This window comes from Salvia hispanica, chromosome 2, assembly GCF_029641045.1.
Source record: "Salvia hispanica isolate PSC_SH4W2 chromosome 2, Shi_PSC_v1, whole genome shotgun sequence".
NCBI classification, from domain to species: domain Eukaryota; kingdom Viridiplantae; phylum Streptophyta; class Magnoliopsida; order Lamiales; family Lamiaceae; genus Salvia; species Salvia hispanica.
The window spans coordinates 1460667-1483305 of NC_142693.1; the positions used below are offsets into that span (position 1 = coordinate 1460667).

At 36.4% G+C, this 22639-nt stretch overlaps 3 protein-coding genes across 8 annotated transcripts; 1 reads left to right on the forward strand and 2 right to left on the reverse strand.

Annotated features, from left to right (window-relative positions):
• The first annotated feature begins 10276 nt into the window (after positions 1 to 10276).
• LOC125208473 (formin-like protein 1) lies at positions 10277 to 14340 on the forward strand. The gene is made up of 4 exons (XM_048108100.2): positions 10277 to 11671; positions 12198 to 12394; positions 12826 to 13070; positions 13298 to 14340. Exons 1-4 carry the CDS (start codon positions 10452 to 10454, stop codon positions 14111 to 14113), a joined length of 2478 nt encoding a protein of 825 aa, XP_047964057.2. The 5' UTR covers positions 10277 to 10451; the 3' UTR covers positions 14114 to 14340.
• A 72-nt stretch (positions 14341 to 14412) lies between these two features.
• Positions 14413 to 17353, reverse strand: LOC148931351 (uncharacterized). Of its 3 annotated transcripts, XR_016135117.1 has the most exons (3): positions 15195 to 17352; positions 14976 to 15034; positions 14413 to 14687 (listed from the first exon to the last, which is right to left on the reverse strand). XR_016135117.1 is itself a non-coding variant. In XM_089063879.1 (2 exons), the coding sequence occupies exon 1, from the start codon at positions 17302 to 17304 to the stop codon at positions 15211 to 15213; it is 2094 nt and encodes a 697-aa protein (XP_088920005.1). In that variant the 5' UTR covers positions 17305 to 17352; the 3' UTR covers positions 14817 to 15034; positions 15195 to 15210. The 3 variants fall into 3 exon arrangements, 2 of the variants coding, with proteins under 2 accessions (XP_088920005.1, XP_088920006.1); XM_089063879.1 differs by lacking the exon at positions 14413 to 14687 and having other exon boundaries at positions 14817 to 15034; XM_089063880.1 differs by lacking the exons at positions 14413 to 14687; positions 14976 to 15034 and having other exon boundaries at positions 15255 to 15461; positions 15602 to 17353.
• On the reverse strand, positions 14817 to 22587 carry LOC125208556 (uncharacterized). 4 transcript variants are annotated; one of them, XR_016135119.1, is made up of 3 exons: positions 20428 to 22587; positions 20199 to 20264; positions 18866 to 19413 (listed from the first exon to the last, which is right to left on the reverse strand). XR_016135119.1 is itself a non-coding variant. In XM_089063883.1 (2 exons), the coding sequence occupies exon 1, from the start codon at positions 22526 to 22528 to the stop codon at positions 20444 to 20446; it is 2085 nt and encodes a 694-aa protein (XP_088920009.1). In that variant the 5' UTR covers positions 22529 to 22587; the 3' UTR covers positions 14817 to 15034; positions 20428 to 20443. The 4 variants fall into 4 exon arrangements, 2 of the variants coding, with proteins under 2 accessions (XP_088920009.1, XP_088920008.1); XR_016135118.1 differs by having other exon boundaries at positions 18866 to 19423; XM_089063883.1 differs by lacking the exons at positions 18866 to 19413; positions 20199 to 20264 and adding an exon at positions 14817 to 15034.
• Positions 22588 to 22639: the final 52 nt, after the last annotated feature.

Consider the following 22639-nt stretch of genomic DNA (forward strand, 5'->3'; position numbering starts at 1 on the left):
ATTGCAATTTGACTATATTAAATTACTAATGGTAATTAATTATACCTAATTATAATTCTTTTCCTATAATTATAATTCTTTTCCTATAATTAAGTATAATTAATTACTATTAGTAATTTAATATAGTCAAATTGCGGTCACCGTTTATTTTTTGACGGTTTTATTAATATTATTATTTATTGATTGTACAAATTACGTAGAAATAAAAGCTCTTTTATCTATGTATGAATGTAGAAATGTATAAATAAAATAAATAACATAAACAAGTTGACTAAACGAGAGCAATATTAAAGTCACATATATTAATTAAAGATTTGTACCATAATGATTTAAGCATTCCATATAATTAAGCATAATCACGTTTTTCAAATTTTCAAGATTCAATTTTTAAGAACTCGAGAAAAGAAGAATTATTTTTTTTGGTGGACAAAGATTCGACTAATGGGCTTCTACAATATTTGGGTGCGTTAATATAATTTTGGGCTTACAATAATTGATAGGAAACCGTTTTGGGCCGAAATTACGAAATATAGCTTAGTATAATTTTCATAAAACTATTGAGGCTAGTCACACAAGCTTATCAAAGTAAATATACATAAATGAATAACTATTCTTAATTAAGTACTTGTTATGTTTAAATAATTTATCAAATGGTTTAAAATTTAAAATTATATTTTATAATATTGATATCTAAAATAAATTCTAAAAAAACGGGTGGGCATTTATAAAAAAAACATTATAGTTTATCGGAAGATGACTTGAGCTCAATTAAATTATAATTATATGAATATGTGAAAAGTAACAAATAGATTCCATCAAACTTTGAAATACTATTGAATACAATTAATAACTTTAGAGGCTTAGACAAAAATTGAGTATCCAAATGTTGTCAAATAATTGTAATCCTTGATTGTAGTAGTTGATTATGTTAAAAGGAAAGCTAATAACCTTAAAGGCCACATTTACATTCTAGATACCAAATGCGTATGGCTAAAATTTGACTTATAAAGTTCAAATTTTGTCAGACTATTGCAAACCTTGATTATTGCAAAAGAGAACAAAAAGTGTTAGAATTCAAATGTAATGATTGCAAAATACTATAAAGTTGAATATTTAATGGTATCTTAAAAGCTTTTCAAATTAAAGATTTATGTCTTTCAAAAAGAATGTACCATAATTGACATGAGTGCTCCAAAAAAGTAATCCATGCACAATTAGCAAGATGGCTTATTTGTTAAAAAAGTAATTATATTAAATGAGTAAAGATAAACAATCCCATTATACCACTCACGGTATATTATGGAGTATTTTGTAGATTTACTTTTGTAATAAAATTCTAAATTACTAAAATAAATCAATTAAATAAAATTATTAATTTATAGATTTGTTAAAAATTCTTTCTAAATATAGCCCCATCATTCTAACTAAATTTTATTTAAAATCTTTTTTCAATCATTTATTATATTCTTCAATAGACGAGAAAGGATGAGCTATGATATTTTGTAATTATTAGGTATTGATTGTGAGAGACAAAATATGTCATGCTATTTAATTGGCCTTGAGAGGCGATATAGTATACGTGGAGTAAAAAGTATATGTATCAAAATTTCATGTAATAAATGAAAAACAAATACGTTAGTATATACATTTTGAAAGCATATCATGTCCCTATAATTGTCATTTGTCACGCAATATACAAGAACAATAATTCGCTTAGGTTAATTCTTATTTAAATAATAAAAGTAATCAACCTAATTATACTATATATGAAAGTTTATGGATTAACTTGAGTTTGCGCTTTTTAGGCAACCACACCCTCAATTGAAACATTTTTACATTATATAGTTATTCATTTATCAGTTGAATGTAGACCAATAGGTTGTTTATGATCGGTAAACGAAATTGGAATTGAATTGAAATTCAAATTAAAAAATAAATGTTAAATTTAGTACTTGTTCAACTTTTAAAACTAAAATTTATTTAATAACACTAAGATCACTCATAGAATAAGAATTTGTTTGTTTAATGGATATTCGACAGTATGGAATATACACCCTCCGTCTACGATTAAGAGTCTCATTTCTAAATGGCACGTGTTTTAAGAAATGTTAAGAAAAGTGGGTGGAAAGTTAGTGGAATAGGGGTCCCACTTGTATATATTAGTTTTAAATGATACGTGAGTGGAATGGGTTAGTGGAATGTGGGATCTCTTTACCATTTATGATAATTATGAACCGGACCTCTTATTCATGGACGGACCAAAATAGAAAAACGGGACTCTTATTCGTGGACGGAGGGAGTATTTGGTAAGTATTGAGTACGTACTACTCTTATTAGTTTATATACAAATAATATATAAAAAACTATATATACATACCTCTACTGGTTTGTGTTAAAATGACAATTCCTCTTAAAGTGACATCGTGACACCACTTATACAGCAATATTATAAACGCTACACAGCAATATTACAAACACTACACAACAATCTATAGATTGATGTATAGTGTGTCGAATATTACTGGACAAGAAAAATTGCTGGATAAAGAACAATAAATTGCTGGCCGTCTTTTTCAGAATTTTTTTTTTTGCCACGTGGCAGTTTATTTTTCGTCCACATGTACAAATGATTGGCTATGAATGGTGGTATGATGTTATTTTAAGGGGTGACCCTAACATACCCCTACCTCTACTGGTTTATATATTATGCATATAATATTTGTTTTTATTATAAATAATTAACAGAGAGTAGATAATGAAACCTTAAACTTGATGATAAACGAAAAACATGAAATTAAAAGAATTCAGAAAAAAAAGGAAATAATAAATCAAAAGACAATGATAATGGCTCTGCGACAAAGAAGAGTGAGGTCACATAGTAAACCCGTGAATTACGCTTTGCCTACTGTGGAAATTTAAAGGCAACGGCCTAGATATATTCGTTACATCATAATAATATAAATATAATTAATTTCATATATAGATTGAGTATTTTTTATTCTAAACATTTAATTCGAATGGCATTAATATTTTTATACTTGTAGATTTCAGTATGTCATACTCCCTCCGTTCCATAGTAGTAGAGTCATTTTGTCACTTTGGTACGTTCCATTGTAGTAGAGTCATTTCCTTTTTTGGTAAAAGTCAACACATCTCTTCCCACTTACTTTACTCTCTCTTACTTTATTATCTCTACATCTCTCTACCTTTTTCATTTTTTACTTTATTCTTCATTTACTTAACTCACCTAACACAACTTTTTCTTAATCTCCGTGCCGAAAAGAAATGCCTCCACTACTATGGAACGGAGGGAGTAGTACATTATTTTATACGCGACCTCTAGGTTTTAGCCTATTACATTTGATTTCTCGTACGTAATTAACCTATCATATGCCTTCGTGCTCGAATTGAATAGTTTATCTCACCTTATATCTATTTTAGATTTTCACGTATCACCATTAACTAGTTATATCGGGTAACTTATCATGATATGGGTCTAGATCATCGTGAATCGATAGTTATAGTTGAAATTCTAGTCTGATCATATCGAAATGTGGCTTATCATGACGATTGAAATACTATGTATGTATGTGTTTTGTATTAGGTCCTCTTTTCTGTATTTTGATTCAAATAATCATGTGGAGAACAATGTAAGCTCAATTTAAGATTTTCTAGCTATTGTTTTCCATATCAGGTCTGTAAAACAATAGCTAATCAATAAAGGTATCTACAATGGTGGTCCTCTTGGGCATGCCCAACAAACTTGGCCCTGCCCATGAAAACTTGGTCACCATCCGGGCCACTATTTTTTTTTATATTTGAACAATTAAAATTATTTTCATACATTTTTGTTATATTTTAATATTACTAAAATTATATACCTCTATAATAATTAAAAAATGCATACTTTAAAAAAAAATGCATACTTTAAATGTGTTCAAAATTAGGAATTAGGGTTTAGAATTGAGAAAGATAATAAAAAAATGGGAGGAATATAGTATTTATAAAAACAATTTTCGAAATTAAAAAAAATATATATATGATCAAGGGCCGCGGCTCTCGGCCCTTGCAGTGGCGGGCCGAGCTGCGTGCCCAAGAGCCTCGGCCTGGCCGAGAGCTCGGCCATCGCTCGTCCACCCCTCCAGGCCCCATCCTCCCCTCGGCTCAGTAGTGGGGGACCGCGCCCTGCCCAACCCCGGGCCAAGGGCCCGCGGCCCTCCAACTGTGGATACTCTAACTAGTGATTTTATGTTATTTTGTTTTTTTTTTATTTCCTATTAACTAGTGATTTTCATTAGTTTGAAATTGAGTTCAATATATTTGCTACTAGAGGTGTCAAGTGGGCCGGGCCGGCCCAGGCCGGCCCGGGCCCGCTGAGGCCCACTGACATTTAGGCCCAGCCCGGCCCAGGCCCATGTCTGAAGCGGGCTGGGCCGGGCCTGGGTTTTGGTATTTTTAATGAGCCCAGCCCGGGCCCGGGCCCATTTGGCAAGTGGGTCGGGCTGGGCCGGGCCGGGCTGGGCCGGGCCCAGTTTGCTAATTAATTAAATGGCTAAATAAAATTATACTTACATTCATTGCATGCATAATAAATTATAGAACTATGAAAAAAAACAATTATTGAACTATGATATGGTGTGGAGTAATATAAGTATAGGTTAATCAATCAACTAATTACATGCATATAAATTAATTTTGTTCCTATAATCCCACTATTCCCACAAAATTAGGAGTTACATATGATATGCTACTATTATGGAACTATTTTAAATATTACTAGTAATAAATCAAATATAACTACTATCTATAATTATGCAAATCAACTACAATTATGTGAATTAAATGTAATTGGAAATCAAATTTAAATAAGTGTTGACTTAAGTTAGTAATTAAATTAATTGAATTTTTTGCATAATATTATTAATAAAATCTATGATTATCTTTAAAATATATAAATATAAAATGACATGCAATCTAGTAATAAATTAATAGAAAAGATATGAATATGTAGAGATAATATCTAAATTTTTTATCCATATGAATACACGTATGATAATAAAGCATAAAACATAATAAAGATATGAATATGTAGAGATAATATCTAAATTTTTTACCCATATGAATACATATTTATACATATCACATAAATATAAATGACTAATCAATCACTTTATATATGGAACTAATCTCTTCAATTATATAAATCAAGTAATAAATTCTAAGATACACTATTTTTAAAAGGAAAAGTAGTTAACAATTAATCTATATAACCATGGAAATAAAATTTGAAAATATAAGTTTTGATTTAGATTAATTAGGTAATTTATTTAATACTAAATAGAATAAAGAATATGTATAATATGATATGAAAAAAACAAATATATTCACATAATTAAGAATATATACTATAAAATTGAGATTTTGCCGGCCTGGGCCGGTCCTGGGCCCGGGCCGGTCCTGGGCCTGGGTCGGGCTTTAAGTGGGCCTGGGCCCGGGCGGGGCCTGGGTTTGAAGAAAGGCCCAATTGGAGCCCGTTTAACCTACTAAGCCCAGCCCAAGCCCGCTTCATTTCATTGGTGGGCCGGGCCTGGGTCGGCCCATACCGGGCCTGGGCCGGGCTGGCCTGGGTCGGCCCGGCCCGTTTGACACCTCTATTTGCTACCTTAAATGGTGCAATAAATGTTGTTGGCGCCGTAACTAACAATATATATGCTGATGTAGAATATTTATTCGAATCCTTATTCGATGAATGAAAATGCTCCAATCTCGAGCCTCATGACCCTATAGTTCAAATTAAGATGACATATTTTTTTTCTTTTTAGTTTGTCCCAATTAAGATGATACATTTTCCTTTTTAGTAACTTTTTATCTTCAATAAATTCACTTTACCATTTTTTCCACTCCTATTAAAATATTCATATTTCTCTTTCTCTCTAATTTAATACTTTCACACATATTTTCTCCCTCTAATTTAATACATTAACCAATAACTCATAAAATCTCGTGCAGGCTAAGGAATATGTCTTCATAGCCGGGACGGAGAGAGTACTATTTTATTCTCTTATCAAACTTGAATCAATTAAATAACCTGATACTATGATAATTAAATATTAAGTACTGAAATACTACAGTATAACTTATTTTAATCAGAAAAAAAAAAGAATATCATAAAATTGAGTAGAGATACCATGCTCTATGTGAGAAGCATGTAGCATAGAAAACAATTTCAAGAAAAAACCCAAACACAATATTTTTGTATGTCTTGTTGTTGGCGAAGACAAAAACCCAAACCAGAAAAGGTGTGTTTTTTGAGCTCACGAATAACAAGGTTTTTTGTGTGTGTTGTATGTGAAATTGAAGAGCCATTTTCATGCTTTGATACCCCACAAATTGGCAGATTCACATTTCACAGTTCACAGCTTTGCTATAGCTGGCCATCACTTCTTTTTTTCACTGTTTGTATCTATATTCGTGCAGAGATAATTCTTTTCATTTTTTATTCCTCTTCATACTTACATTTTGATTTGACATATTGTATAAAGTTGCATCTAATATATTATAAAAAATTATTAAATCAAGAGTTATAAAAAATTCAAATTTTAAAATATCTTTGGAATTGGTTAGCTTATGAGTATATAAATAAATGCAAAGTTTATCACATTTAAGATTCTGGAACAAAATATATTATTTTTATATTTACACTAAAATAAATACAAATTAAATTTTCAGATTTTGTTAATATGAAAAGTAAATGAATCAAAGATATTTTTTAAAATTTAAATATAGTGTAAATAATTAAAGTAAAATAATACTACTAGATTTGAGAGGTAAAGCATAATTCAAACCATTGATTTGTGATCTGGTAATGTATATAGTTTCTATTTGTTTACTGTGAGAATATTTTAATTGGATTGCATTCCACCTATGTATATAAATATTAGGTACAGTTGAATATATAGAATTAGAATGGAACCAAGATTTTGTCAAGATACCGACCTTTCCCATTTATGATACTCCTCATCTTTACTAATACTAAAGCCTCATCTTTACTAATACTAAAGATGATCCATTTTTTTTTCAATAGAAATGATTTATTACTAAAAATTAAAATATTTTTATTTTTATTTTATTTTCTCGTTCTTATTTTACTTTCTTCACGTAACATATAAAGTAAAATTACATAAAATCTCGTACGACCCAAACAATGATCATTTTCCTTGGGACAAATGGGAGTACAACAATTACTCCCTCCGTTCCCTCATAGTTGAGGCGAAACTTTTCGGCACGGAGTTTAAGAAATGAATGTTGAGTGTGTTAAATAAATAGATAAAAAAGTAAGAAAGAGAAAAAGGTATAGAGAATAAAGTAAAAAGTGAATAAAGTAGAGAGAATAAAGTAAGAGAGAGTAAAGTAAGAGAGAGGAAAAAATTACTATAAATGGAAATGACTCAACTATGAGGGAACTTCCCGAAATAGAAAAATGACTCAACTATGAAGGAACGGAGGGAGTACAATAAAGGATACTCACTCCATCCGCCATTAAGAGTTGTATTTCTTGACGACACGAATTGTAATAAATATTAAGAAAAATAAGTGAAATATTGATCTCATTTGTATATATTAATGTGGTTTTAAATGAAATATGCGTGAAATAAGTTATTATTGGAACCTTGGAGTACTTTTTAAACTTTGTCTGTTTATTTTTTTATAAATTGTGAACCATCTCTCCCATAAATAATATCCCTTCATCCGATAAAATTATATGCATTTTTCATTTTTGTCATTGCATTAAAGTGTGAGTATTTTCATCAACTCATTATATATATACATTAATTTATTTACAACTTATATTACTATAAACTATAAATTATTATTACAACTTACTCCATTAAATGTTAAACATATGTGGATTCCATTAAATGTTAAACATACGTGGATTCCATTAAATGTTAAACATATGTGGATTCAACTATTTACTAATACTATTTTAATTATTTTTCTGTCTATCCCTATTAATTTACTAATTTTATATAAATTTTTATACGATTTTAAATGCAAATAAATTTTTTTTTATGGGACAAGAGACTAGGAATAATTCATGTGGCCTAATATAGCATAAGAATTAAAGGAGGTAGGGAGTGGGGTTGGTTGAGGCGTAGGAGGGTACACATCAATATATATGGATAGATAAGTTAAATTTTGGCAGTAAAAGGCTGCAAATCCCAAGAGACAACATTTTGTGAATCGTCAGATAATATTTTAGACCTGTTGTAAAATCTAATCTTCATAATTCATTTACTATTACCATGAACTTTGTAGACTCTCTTTATCTATACTTTTCTTTCTATGTTTCCATTATGTTATTAAGACAATCATATTCCAACATATCCCTTTCTTTGTGGATAACTTATTTTTCGTATATATAAATATATTTGGAAACATAAGGTAATTGTCATAAAGAGAACCAAATAAATTTTACTCTCCATGAGATTCTTTATCCACGAGCATATCTAACTTAGGTGTATTATTTTGAACCGACACGAATTTTAAGGATTATATTATAAATTGATTAAGTAAGTAAATTTTAAAATTAGTTAAATATGACTTGTACTCCCTCTGTCCCCCATTAGCAGTCATGGTTTGACCGGGCACGGGTTTTAAGAAATGTAAAAAAAAGTTGGTTGAAAAAGTTAGTGGAATGTGGGACCCACTTTTTTATATTGGTTTTATAATAAAATGTGAGTGAAGTGAGTTAGTGGAATGTGGGGCCTACTACCATTTATGGTAAAAATGAAGTGTGACTCTTAATTGGGGACGGACCGAAATGGAAAAAAGTGACTCCTAATGGGGGACGGAGGGAGTACTTTTTAATGAAGCGTGAGTAGATAATACTCCCTTCGTCTCTATGAAAATTCGTCCCGGTTTGACCGGGCACGAGTTTTAAGAAATGTAATGGAAAGTGAGTTGAAAAAGTTAGTGGATTGTGGGTCCTACTTTTATATATTAGTTTTATAATAAAATGTGAGTAGGAATGAGTTAGTAGAATATAAGATCCACTACCGAAAATGATAAATATGAAATGAGACAAATTTTGGGGGACGGACGAAAATGAAAAACTGGGATAAATTTTTGTGGACGGAGGAAGTAACATTTAAAAAGAGGAAGTATCTTATGTTTATGCACTATATTTAGGTGAATATAGATGGAATCCCAATGTCATATCTGTATATTCATTTCAATCTCATAGTTTGACTTCTACCTATCTTTTTCACACCTGGTCTTTCAATTTAGTTACGTACTTAATTTGGAGCCATGCACCTATATCCCCAATTAAATGCCTTAAAAAAATGTCTTCTAGCTCACCTTGATACTAGTACTATCATTTTTAAGTTTTAACACTATAGGAAGATGGAGTACTATTAAAATTAATTTATGAAATTAATTTACTTTTAAACCTACTACTAACAGTACTAATTTCAACCTTTTGTTGTTATACTCCTATTTATCATTTCACATTAAAGTCTATGTTGTCTTTATTATCTATCCACACTAATTTAACTTTTTTATTTATCTTATTTTATTATTTCACTATGAAATACTACATTTGTCCCTGAAAATTTGATACAGTTTACTATTTCGGTTCGTCCCTGAAAATTTGATACACTTCACTTTTACTATTTTTGATAGTGGACCTCATATTCCACTAACTCATTCCTACTCACATTTTATTATAAAACTAATACTTTAAAAGTAGGACCCACATCCCACCAACTTTTTCAACTCACTTTCCATTACATTTCTTAAAACCTGTGTGGGGTCAAAGTGTAATAAATTTTGGCGGACGGATGTAGTATAGAATAATAGGGAGTACTACTCTAGCACTAGTTAATTACATAAATATAAAAAACAAAAGGATGATGAAGCACTAAATATAGTTGACTAGTATATACTCCCTTTTGTCTGCGAATAAGAGTCTCATTTTTCCATTTTTATCCGTCCGCGAATAGAAGTTCCGGTTCACTTTTACCATAAATGGTAATAGCATCTCACATTCCACTAACTTATTCCACTCACATTTCATTTAAAACTAATAACATACCCAAGTAGGACTCATATTCTATAAACTTTTCTCCATCCACTATTCTTCATTTCTTAAAATCCATACCAACCGACCGATAAAACACTCAAGTACTATTAAAAAAACAAAAAAAAAAACAAAAAACAAAAGGATGTTATTTTTATGTGCCATCTTTTCCATATTCCACCTTTCTTTGACCTCTCCAATGAAAAGCCAATTAATACTCCTTTCCACTCTCTGAAACCTTGTCACTGGCGGCATAACTCCTCCAACCCCACCACCACCACCACCACCACCTCCACCTCCACCTCCACCTCCCTCCGCCGTGAATGAACTAACCAATCCAACCCACATTACTCCCCCCAACACAAAAATGCCCCATCCCCACCTCCCCCCCGCCGCCACCCTCACCTCCCTCCTCCTCCTCCTCCTCTCCTCCGCCGCCACATCCCTCCCCCACCGCCGCCTCCTCCACCAGCCCCTCTTCCCCTTCAACCCCATCTCCAACCCCCCCTTCCCCGCCCCCTCCCCGGAGCCCCAACTCCCCAAATTCCCCTTCTCCTCCTCCCTCCCCCCTCCCTCCCCCTTCACCTCCCCTCCCAACCCCTTCTTCCCCTCCTCCTCCCTCCCTCCCCCTCCTCCCTCCACCTCCTCCCCCGCCTTCTCCACCTTCCCCGCCAACATCTCCTCCCTCGTCCTCCCCTCCTCCCACCACCCCTCCCACAAACCCCTCAAGCTCCTCATCTCCCTCATCCTCTCCCTCTCCCTCCTCGCCCTCGCCTCCCTCCTCCTCCTCCTCCTCCGCCTCCGCCGCCACTCCCCTCCCCCCAAACCCGACTCCCTCCGCCTCTTCCCCCCCGACACCCCCCCCTCCGACTCCAAACCCCCTCCCCACACCCCCTCCTCCTCCTCCTCCGAGTTCCTCTACCTCGGCACCCTCTCCACTCCCCCCAACCAGCCCAACCTCACCTACCACCGCCTCGGCTCCCCGGAGCTCCACCCCCTCCCCCCTCTCCCCCGCCAGCTCTCCGCCCAAATCCCCCCGGAAAATCAAGAAAACGATCAAGGACAAGGTGGAGAAGAAGAAGATGAATTCTTCTCCCCACGAGGCTCGAACAAAAACCCCACCGAATTCAACAAGAGCAGGAGCCTCAACTCCCTCCCCTTCAACTCCCCGGCCTACTCCATCTCGCCGGAGCAGAGCCCCTCCGTCGCCGCCACCGCCGCCGCCGCCAGCCCGGACAGCCTCGCCAGCTTCCCGGGCCCGCTGCGGCGATTCATCCCTCCTCCGGCGGCGGCGTTCTCCCCGTTCTCGCCCTCCTCCACGGAGGAGGGCGGGACCACCACCCGAGACTGCTCCCCGCGCGCCTCGAGCTTCTCGGGCGGCCCTCCCGCCCCTCCCCCGCCTCTGGCCCGGCCGTGGGACGCTGCGGCCGGGCCTCCGGAGCTCGTGGCCCCCACCAGGAAAGTGGTGGGGGCGGAGAATTCGGGGGAGGTTTTGAAGCCGAAGTTGAAGCCTCTGCATTGGGATAAAGTGAGGGCTAGCTCGGACAGAGCCATGGTTTGGGATCAGCTCAAATCTAGTTCATTTCAGTAAGCAAAACTTTACTATTTTTGTTTAGTGGAAATTGCAATTTTAAACATTCCACGAAGTTTTAATTTTTCTAGTTTATCTCATGAATTGAGTTTGAAGTGAATCTTTGTTGACGTGGATTAAGATTTCAAAATGGATTGATATGTATATCACGAAAAAGATGCGTGTATAATCCAAAGTGTAGTCAAAAGGAGTTTGGTGATTTAAATGTGAATATTCGATCTAAAATTCAACTCATGGGTTAAACTAGAAAAATTGAATCTTGGTGATTTAATTAGCGATTTTAAACTTTGTGAGATAGACCGGGTATTTACCAAACTTGGTGATGCAAATGGCTATTTACCCTTTTGTTTATGTTTATGTGTTTTTTACGTAGTATTGAAATCAGATATTTTTATTGGAATAATGTTAGTACTAGGAAATTGATGTACATTTATTTGGATATATGTTGTTGCGTGTTTACGAGTCCAAAGACGAGGCCGATTTGCCGGATTTAAATGTAACAGAGGCTGAAATATGTGATAGGTTGAACGAGGAGATGATCGAGACGCTGTTCATGGCGAACTCGAATGGAAATGGGAAAGACGGGGTCAGGCGCCAGTTGGTCACGGAAGCCAGCCAAGAGAACCTCGTGCTTAACCCGAAGAAGTCTCAGAACATTGCTATACTGCTGAGGGCTCTGAATGTGACCGTTGATGAAGTTTGCGAAGCTCTCGTTGAAGGTGAGGAGCGTGTTTTTATATCTCCTGTGTTTGCTTTTTGTGTGTGTCGGGATGTTTTTTTGATCGTGGTTTTGAAGCATTGGATTCTTGTGCTCTCGTGTTTGTTGTTGTGCTTGTTTTGCATCTCCTATGTTTGCTTTGTCGAAAGTAATGAGATTCGTGTTTGGAGCATGGTTTTGTGTATGTCGAGATGTTTATGATCGTGGTTTCGAAGCATTGGATTCTTGTGCTCTCGTGTTCGTTGTTGTTGCTGAGCGCTTGTTGTTTCTGCTTCTTCTTGTGGTTTACTCTCTTGATTATTTTGATGGAAATATGCAACAATAAGAAAAATCATGTTTTTATAAATGTGAATAATGAGAGGGTTTAGCCATTCATTGTTCTGTGTTTCTAAAGTTCTGGTCTCTTGTTGCTCGTTTGCCTCGATGAAACAGGAAACGCGGATGCACTGGGGAGCGAGCTTCTTGAGAGTTTGTTGAGGATGGCGCCTACAAAGGAGGAAGAGCGTAAGCTAAAGGAATTCAGAGATGAATCGCCTTTCAAACTTGGTACGGCTGAGGCGTTTCTCAAAGCAGTGCTCGATATACCTTTTGCGTTCAAGAGGGTTGATGCAATGCTCTACGTTGCCAACTTTGAGTCAGAAGTCGAACACCTTAAGAGGTCGTTCGACACGCTAGAGGTAAATCTACTCAACTCGGATTTTTCGCCCTAGACTTTTACAGCTGTGTGTATTTGCTGTTTAGATGTATGGTTGATCAGGTCAAATGCGACTGTCGTTCGGATAGAAATCTGAACTTATATAAGAACGACATAAATGTGGTTTTTCGGTTTTGGTTCGGTTATGCTCGCCTTGTTGTATCTGCTAAAGAGTGTTGATCTCGATGCGTTTTCGTTTCTTGTATGCAGTTGGCTTGTAAAGAACTCAAGAGCAGCAGAATGTTCCGGAAACTGCTAGAGGCCGTGCTCAAGACCGGGAACAGGATGAACGTTGGGACCAACAGGGGTGACGCCCATGCCTTCAAGCTCGACACACTTCTTAAGCTCGTAGATGTGAAGGGAGCGGATGGCAAGACAACACTTCTTCACTTTGTCGTCCAAGAGATCATCAGGGCGGAAGGTGCACGCCTCTCCGGTGTTGACCAGAATCCGACTGCCCCGACGCCCACCCTCCAAGACGAATTGGAGTACCGGAAGCTAGGTCTTCAAGTCGTCTCGGGATTGGGCGGAGAGCTCACGAACGTGAAGAAAGCTGCTGCCATGGATGCTGATGTGCTCAGCAACGACGTAGCAAGACTAGCCGCTGGGGTTTCGAAGATCACCGAGGTGCTCAAGCTGAACGAGGAGCTCCCCTCGAAGGAGAGCAGCCGGAGATTCGCCGACTGCATGAGCGAGTTCTCGAAGAACATGGAGACCGAGATCGTGAACGTCCAAGCTCAAGAGGGCATAGCGCTCTCGATGGTGAAGGGTTTGACCGAGTATTTCCACGGTGACTCGGCTAAGGAGGAAGCCCACCCGTTGCGGTTGTTCATGGTCGTCCGCGACTTCCTCTCGACTCTCGACCGAGTCTGCAAGGACGTTGGCAAGATCAACGAGCGCGCCATGATGAATTCGGGCCGGCCGATCCCGATGCCCGCGGCTCCTAGCCTCCCTCAAGTCTTCCCCACATTCGACGAGAGGCCGCAGAGTAGCTCCTCCGACGGCGAGGGTTTTTCCTCGGAGTAGCGCCTCCTACCACGGGTGAAACGACATCGTCTTCGGCATTTTGTTGGATGCAGCTTCGAATTATGTGGTTTTTGAACAGAATTGTGTGATGCAGAAATCAAGTGTTTCTCCTCTTTGCATTGATGGAGAAATCTTGTAGGGGAATTTGTCAATTGGTTTATATGTAATAATGTAACATATGCTAAGTGACTTTATAATACTAGTAATCTTGTTTTTATTAGATCAAACTCTCTTGCTAATGTGATGATGAATGTAAGTATGTGATTTATTTAGGATTTTTTTTGCCATTACACTTATCATTTTATAATTCAGCAATTCTCACTATACACCCAAACTTTAGGTTGCAAATATTCCAATTTTGCACAATACATTTATGAGAGAGCTAAGCATAACTTATTATCACTATATAAGAGTAAATCATCTTCAACCATGCGAAGTAAAGACGGCTCTTCATGAAGCTCCCAATTCATGCACAACCGAAGGTCTATCAAAGTGAAAGGGTCGAACGAAAGCAGCGACTGAGTCTTGATAGTTTTTGGCGTCCGAGTCTTAGGCCAGCATGGATTCGAAAGCACTAGAGCCATGTAAAATGCGTAGGTAGAATTATAAAGATCATTCTAAAGATAATAAATATAAATTCACACAATTCCCGAATAAAGGAATGATGCAGATATAGTGTTGCACCCTCAACGACACAACGACAAACTGTTAAGTTGAGCTCATCAAAATATAACAAATTCTGCAAACATATATAATTTCATAACATTTGAAAGTTTTTTTGCATCATGCAGCAATAGGGAACTTGGATATCACAAGCATATACAGAAAGAATCGAACTCAGCTTGAAAGTCTGAGACATAACCTTTGACTCTTAGGGTGCATCAATCCTCGCCCAGCAGCCAGCACTAGAAACAATGATGTCTGCACGAAAACAAACACAACATGAACCAAAATCAGCAGTTACAATACATGTTTTAGATTAAAATCTCTTGAAATGTTAACTTCTTGGATGCCTCGATATGAAATAGACAATAATTGATACAATATTATTAGCATAAAGAATGGTGCTAATGTCACTAACCTCTACTTAATATGGACTAGGAAACAATTTCCTTGGGCTCAAGGTCTTTCATTGAATTGAGGACATAATCATCTCCACTTGGCATCGAAGAAGTTGAAGAATCGGCTGAGAATCCCTTTTCACGCATTTCTTCCATGAATGATCTTGCTTTGTCAACCTCATTTTGCTTTAGCAGACTCCCGATGATGACATTGTATGTAACTTGATCAGGTCCACAGCCACGATTCTCCATCTCTACCAGCAAACGTTTTACCTCCTCCCAAGGCCCTTCTTGACAAAATGAACCAATGATCATATTATATATGTGCACATCAGGTTGTGCACCATTTAATGGAAGTTGATTGAAAAGATCTCTTGCAATGTCATGTTTTCCATTTTTGCATAATCCATTTATGACAACACCGTACGTGACTGAGTTAGGAGTAAATCCCTTATCCTCGATCATGCTCAACAACGAAAGGGCCTCATCAATCTCCCCATTCCTACACAGCCCATACAACAATACATTATAAGTACGCAAGTTCGGTTGCACGTGCTGAGCTTCCATACCCTCAAACAGTTTCCGGCCCTCTGTAAATTTATTTGAAGTAAATAATCCGTAGATCATGGTACTATAAGTATGGTTATCACGCATCAAGCCTTTATTGGGAATTTCATGAAAAAGAAGCCAGGCTTCATCCACACTTCCCTTCTTGCAGTATCCATTTAATAAGCTGTTGTAGATAACAATATTAGGGGTATGTCCTTTATCTTCAATGAAGCGCACCAATGAAAGGGCCTCATCAACATCCCCATTCCTACACAGCCCATCCAACAATATGGTGTAAGTATGCAAGTCAGGACGCACTTGCTGATCTAACATATCCTTGAAAAGTTTCCGACCCTCTGCAAATCTATTCTTACTATATAATCCATGTAACATGGTATTATAAGTATGTGTATCATGATCCAAACCTTTACTGGGAATTTCAAGAAAAAGAAGCCAAGCTTCATCCGTGCTCCCTTTCTTGCAATATCCATTCAATAAGCTGCTATAGCTAACAATATTAGGCTTTAGGCCCATCCCTACCATGGAATCAAGTAGCTGTTTTGCTCTATCAGTTTCACCTTTCAAACAAAATCCATCAATAAGTGAATTATACGTGACCACAGTGGGACATATATTCTGCTTCGTCATAGTTTCCAACACATTCTCAGCTTCTTCCATCTTTCCTTCTTTACATAATGCATAAATCAATATATTGAAAGTAATCACATCCAAACATATCTTAAGATCGGTCATCTCATTCAATAAGTTTCTAACCTCACTATGCCTACCCTTTTCACACAGTCCCTTAATCATGGCATTATATGTGACAGCATTAGGCAAAATACCCTTGCTGGTCATCTTCGGCAGAAGTTCCAAAGCATCATCGACATTTCCCACCTTGCACAGCCCATCAATTAATGCACTATAAACCCAAACGTCGGGTCTCAACCCACAATTTTCTAATCTACGAACCCAATCGTAAGCTGCAATGACCTGTCCAGTTTTGCATAACCCATCTACCAAGTGCAGAATCATAACACCATTAGGCTCGCAAACTTTTAAATCCAGAACTTTCTCGAATAATTTAACAGCTTCCGCCCCCTTACCCTCTAAAAATAATCCCTTAATGAGAGTACCGATTGTCGTGACATCTGGTTCGAAACCACTCTTTACAAAGAAGGCAATTATAGCAAAACCAGAGTATATTTCTTTCAAGTGACTACAACAGTTAACCGCAATATTCATAGTGTACATATTAACAGGGAAACCCATCTGAAGCATTTCATCGAACACATTAAGGGCAAAAGAATACTCCCCAATCTTCACACAAGCACTCATAAGCTTGTTGTACATTCGAATTGAAGGCCTCGGCTGCATATTCTTCATTGTTACAAACAATTTAATAGCATCGTCTAAATCATTAACAGGAATTGAATCTATTCTGCTCGCCTTAGGTTGAAAAGCTTTGGAAGAGAAGTGAGAGAACAGAGGAGAGAGAATACCCGATTTGTGCGAGCATAGATTGAATAGATTGAGAAATCCTCTTCCATGAATGAGATCGATTGAAGCTCTTCTGCTCATCTTCCTTAATCGGCGGTGAGAGGCAAAATTGGATCTTATGAAATGAAATCAATTGAAACAATTTAATTAAATAGAAATAAACTTAAATAATTTATTATATCGGTATTTAAATTCTTCTATAATTTGTGAATGCATCCAATTTGAAATAGTCATAAATAAAATAGTTTAACAATAAACATTTTAAACAATTTTGACTTTGAATAAGAATGATACTATAAATTAAACTATTCTCTCAATTGTTTCAGCAAAATAAAAATGATATTCCCTCCGTCCCATAAAAGATGTCACACTTGTGGAATGTCACATGATTTTATGAGGTTTTGTTTTGTGTGTTAAATGGAGAGAGAAAATATAATTTTTATATTCATGTGAGAGAGAACTTTTTTCAAAAAGGGAAATGTGATATCTTTTGTGGGACAAACTAAAAAGGAAAGCGTGACATCTTTTGTGGGACGGGGGTATCATAATAATGGTATGCACAAACTTTCGATTATATTTTGTCGATAAAATAGTTTAAACGTCTACATTTCGAATAATTGAAATTTTGTTCAAAATAATAGTAATATAAATTATAATCTCAATTTGTTAACAAAATAAAATGACATAAATCTATTTTTAATCAATTTAAAGAACAATAAATGAAAAAAAAAACATCATATAGAATCTCGAACCCAAACTCAATAAATGAAATCAAAGAAAAGAAAATAAATTGCATAACGAAGAAAGTAAATCTACTCCAATCGTTTAAAGTGATTGGATAAAAGCATAAATTGGAAAATTAAAGGCATCCAATTGTTACTTTAAAGTTTAAAGTGTTCGAATAAAAGCAAAAAATAAAATAAAAAAAAAAAACAACGAAAGGTGAATAATTAATTATTAAAATACTATCTGGTTTTGTTCTATGATGGATTTGACACAAGTCATAGTTAACTTAAATGTAGGGAAAAGTGATTAGGTTAATTTGATTAATAATTAGTCACTAATTTGGTCGACACACGCTTGACCGTTAAGTTTTTAACGGGACTTCCAATTTTGGATTATAACTTATTGTTTGAGACCGGCCCAGGCCCGTGTTTGAGTTAGGCTGAGCTGGGCCAGGCTTTTATTAATTTTGTCAAGCCCAGCCCAGCCTAGGCTCACTAGACAAATGGGCCCGAGCCGGGTCGGGCTTTATTTGAACTTTTTTTTATTTATGTAGATCAAAGATATTTTAAAAAACTACACGTAAATATAGAACATATACCTAATTTGTTACTTATATTTATGTCTCAACTGACACTAATAATTAAGTTCATTTGTTAATTTGTACTAATATCATTTTTCACGTTATTTACTATGTCTAAAAGTGCATAACTAAAGGAAGAACCACTATTGTAAGTAGATGATGGAATAAAAGTTATGAACTAACTAATAAATTTAAAAAATCCTACTCCTTAATTATTCATTAGAGATTAAGGTTTGAATACCAAGATACAAGTAGTATTTTAAAATAAACTTCACAACCATCCTAAACCATAAATTGGAACAATATAGAGAATATTAACATGACTCATGCACATGATGACATGTATAAATAGAAAAATATACTATTATTAATGGTTAATTACGTTAAAAAATATTAATTATATACGATGAGCCTCTGATGAGCCGGACCTGGGCTAGGCATTAGATGGTCCTGGGCCTGGGCCTGGGTTTACAAAATGGCCCAAATGGAACACGATTCAACCAATGAGCCCAACCCAGGTCTGCTCCGTTTCAGTGATGGGCCCGATCCAACCAATGAACATAGCCCTCTCCATAGTAAAATGGTTTTAACAGAGTATTTCCACGGCGACTCGGGTAAGGAGGAAACTCACCCGTTGCGGTTGTTCATGGTCGTACGCGACTTCCTCTCGACCGAGTCTGCAAGAACGCTGGCAAGATCAACAAACGCGCCATGACGAACTCGGGCCGGCCGATCCCGATGCCTGTGGCTCCTAGCCTCCCTCAAGTCTTCCCTACATTCGACGATAGGCAACCGACTAGCTCCTCCGACGGCAGGGGTTTTTCGTAGCGCCTGATACGGCAGGGGAAATGACAACTTCTTCGGCAGTTTCTCCATGAATTTTGCTGAATGCATCTTCGAATTAAGGCTTTTGATCAGAATGTGTGATGCAAAAATCAAGTGCTTCTTCTTTGTATTGACGGAGAATTCTTGCAGGGGAATTTGCCAATTGGTTTAATGTAACATATGCCAATTGGAGAAATCTTGTTGTTTTGAATTTCAAAACCTATGTTGATCCCAAATGAGACACATACACTGGCAGATAACTATACCCTACAACTTACGCCTTAATCATATATTGAGATGGTTATTCATATACCCTACAATGAACAATCACAACTAGTAATAAAATGGAAGAAAAATAATCAGTCTAATTTTAAACCTCTATAAGTCAACAATTGAATAGTAGGACTGCCCAGAACAATTGTCTGTTATTCTTAAGAAATTGTAACAGATGTTACATTTTGATATTTGTACTTAAGTTCGTTCAAATTCAAGAGAAAATTTGCCGAGAAAACTGCGAGAAAACTTCAAGAACCTATAATACCTTTCATGAATCATTTATATAACTATAAATCAAACATTAGGTTGCAAATACTCCAATTTTGCATAATCCATTTATGAGAGAGCCAAGCATAAGTATATAAGGGTAAATAATTGAGTCTTAGGCCAACATAGATTTGAAAGTACCAGAGCCATACAACAAACTGTTGAGTTGAGCTCATCAAAATATAGCAAGCTTTGCAAACAAATACCATAGATTCATAATATTGAATGTTTCTTTTGCATCATGCAGTAATAAGGAACTCATATATCCGCATTCACAAGCATATAAAGAATCAAACTCAACCTGAAGATCCGAGACATAAACCTTTGGCTCTTAGGCTGCGTTGACCTGCACTAGAAACAGCGATGTCTGCACGAAAACAAACACAACATGAACCAAAATCAGCAGTATTGATAGAAATTTTTGATTAAATCTCTCAAAATGTTAACTTCTTGGATGCCTCGATATGAAATAGCCAATAATTGATACAATATTAAGTATTAGCATAAAGAATGGTGCTAATGTCACTAACCTCCACTTAATATGGACTAGGAAACAATTTCCTTGGGCTCAAGGTCTTTCATCGATTTGAGGACATAATCATCTCCACTTGGCATCGAAGAAGTTGCAGAATCGGCTGAGAATCCCCTTTCACGCATTTCTTCCATGAATGATCTTGCCTTGTCAACCTCATTTTGCTTTAGCAGACTCCCGATGATGACATTGTATGTAACTTGATCAGGACCACAGCCACGATTCTCCATCTCTACCAGCAAACGTTTTACCTCCTCCCAAGACCCTTCTTGACAAAATGAACCAATGATCATATTATATATGTGCACATCAGGTTGTGCACCATTTATTGGAAGTTGATTGAAAAGATCTCTTGCAATGTCATGTTTTCCATTTTTGCATAACCCATTTATGACAACACCGTACGTGACTGAGTTAGGAGTAAATCCCTTATCCTCGATCATGCTCAACAACGAAAGGGCCTCATCAATCTCCCCATTCCTACACAGCCCATACAACAATACATTATAAGTACACAAGTCCGGTTGCACGTGCTGAGCTTCCATACCCTCAAAAAGTTTCCGGCCCTCGGCAAATTTATTTGAACTAAATAATCCGTGGATCATGGTACTATAAGTATGGTTATCACGCATCAAGCCTTTATTGGGAATTTCAAGAAAAAGAAGCCAAGCTTCATCCACTTTTCCCATCTTGCAATATCCATTTAATAAGCTGTTGTAGATAACAATATTAGGGGTATGTCCTCTATCTTCAATGAAGCGCACCAATGAAAGGGCCTCATCAACATTCCCATTCCTACACAGCCCATCCAATAATATATTGTAAGTATGCATGCTAGGACACACTTGGTGAGCTTCCATATCATCGAAAAGTTTCCGACCCTCAGCAAATTTATTCTTACTATATAATCCATGTATCATGGTAGTATAAGTATGTGTATTATGATCCAAACCTTTACTTGGAATTTCAAGAAAAAGAAGCCAAGCTTCATCCACGCATCCCTTCTTGCAATATCCATTTAATAAGCAGCTATAACTAATGATGTTAGGCTTTAAGCCCATCTCTACCATGGAATCAAGTAACTGTTTTGCTCTATCTATTTCACCTTTCATACATAATCCATCAATAAGTGTAGTATATGTGACCACATTGGGAGAAATGTTTTGTTGCATCATAATTTCCAATACATTTGTAGCCTCTTCCATCTTCCCTTCCTTACAATATGCATCGATCAATATATTGAAAGTCTGCACATCCAAAGATATCTTGGAATTGATCATTTCATTCAACAACTCTCTAGCATCTGTATGTCTACCAGTGTCAAACAATCCCTTAATCATGGTATTATATGTGACAACATTAGGTAAAATACCCTTGCTGATCATCTCGGGCAGAAGTTTCAAAGCGTCATCCAGCTTTTCATCATTGCATAACCCATCAATTAATGTGCTATAAGCCCAAACGTTTGGTCTCCACCCACAACTTTCTAATCTACGAACCCAATCATAAGCTTCAACGACCTGTCCAGTTTTGCATAACCCATCTATCAAGTGCAGAATCATAACACCATTAGGCTCGCAAACTTTTAAATCCACAACTTTCTCGAATAATTTCACAGCTTCCACATCCTTGCCCTCTAAAAACAATCCTTTAATGAGAGGGCTGATTGTCACAGCATTTGGTTCGACACCACTCTTAAAAAAGAAGGCCATTATAGCAAAACCAGAGTATGTTTCTTTCAAGTGACTACTACAGTTAACCGCAATACTCATAGTGTAACAATTAACAGGGAATCCTATCCGAAGCATTTCACCAAACACATTAAGGGCAAAAGAATACTGCTCAATCTTCGCACAAACACTCATAAGTTTGTTGTACACTCGAATAGAAGGCTCAGGCCGCATACTCTTCATTTCCCCAAACAATTTAACAGCATCATCTAATTCTTTAACACTACTGAAATCTATTGTGCGCAGCTTAGGTTGAAAAGCCTTGGAAGAGAAGAGAGAGAATGGAGGAGAGACAATACCCGATTTATGAGACCATCGACTGAGAAATCCTCTTCCATTAACGAGATCGATCGCAGCTCGTTTGCTCATCTTTCCTTAATCGGCGGTGAGATTCGAAGTGAAAAAAAAGAAAGGACTCTGTTGTTCGGCAAAATTGGATCTGATGAAATGAAATCAATTGAAATAATTTATTTTAAATAG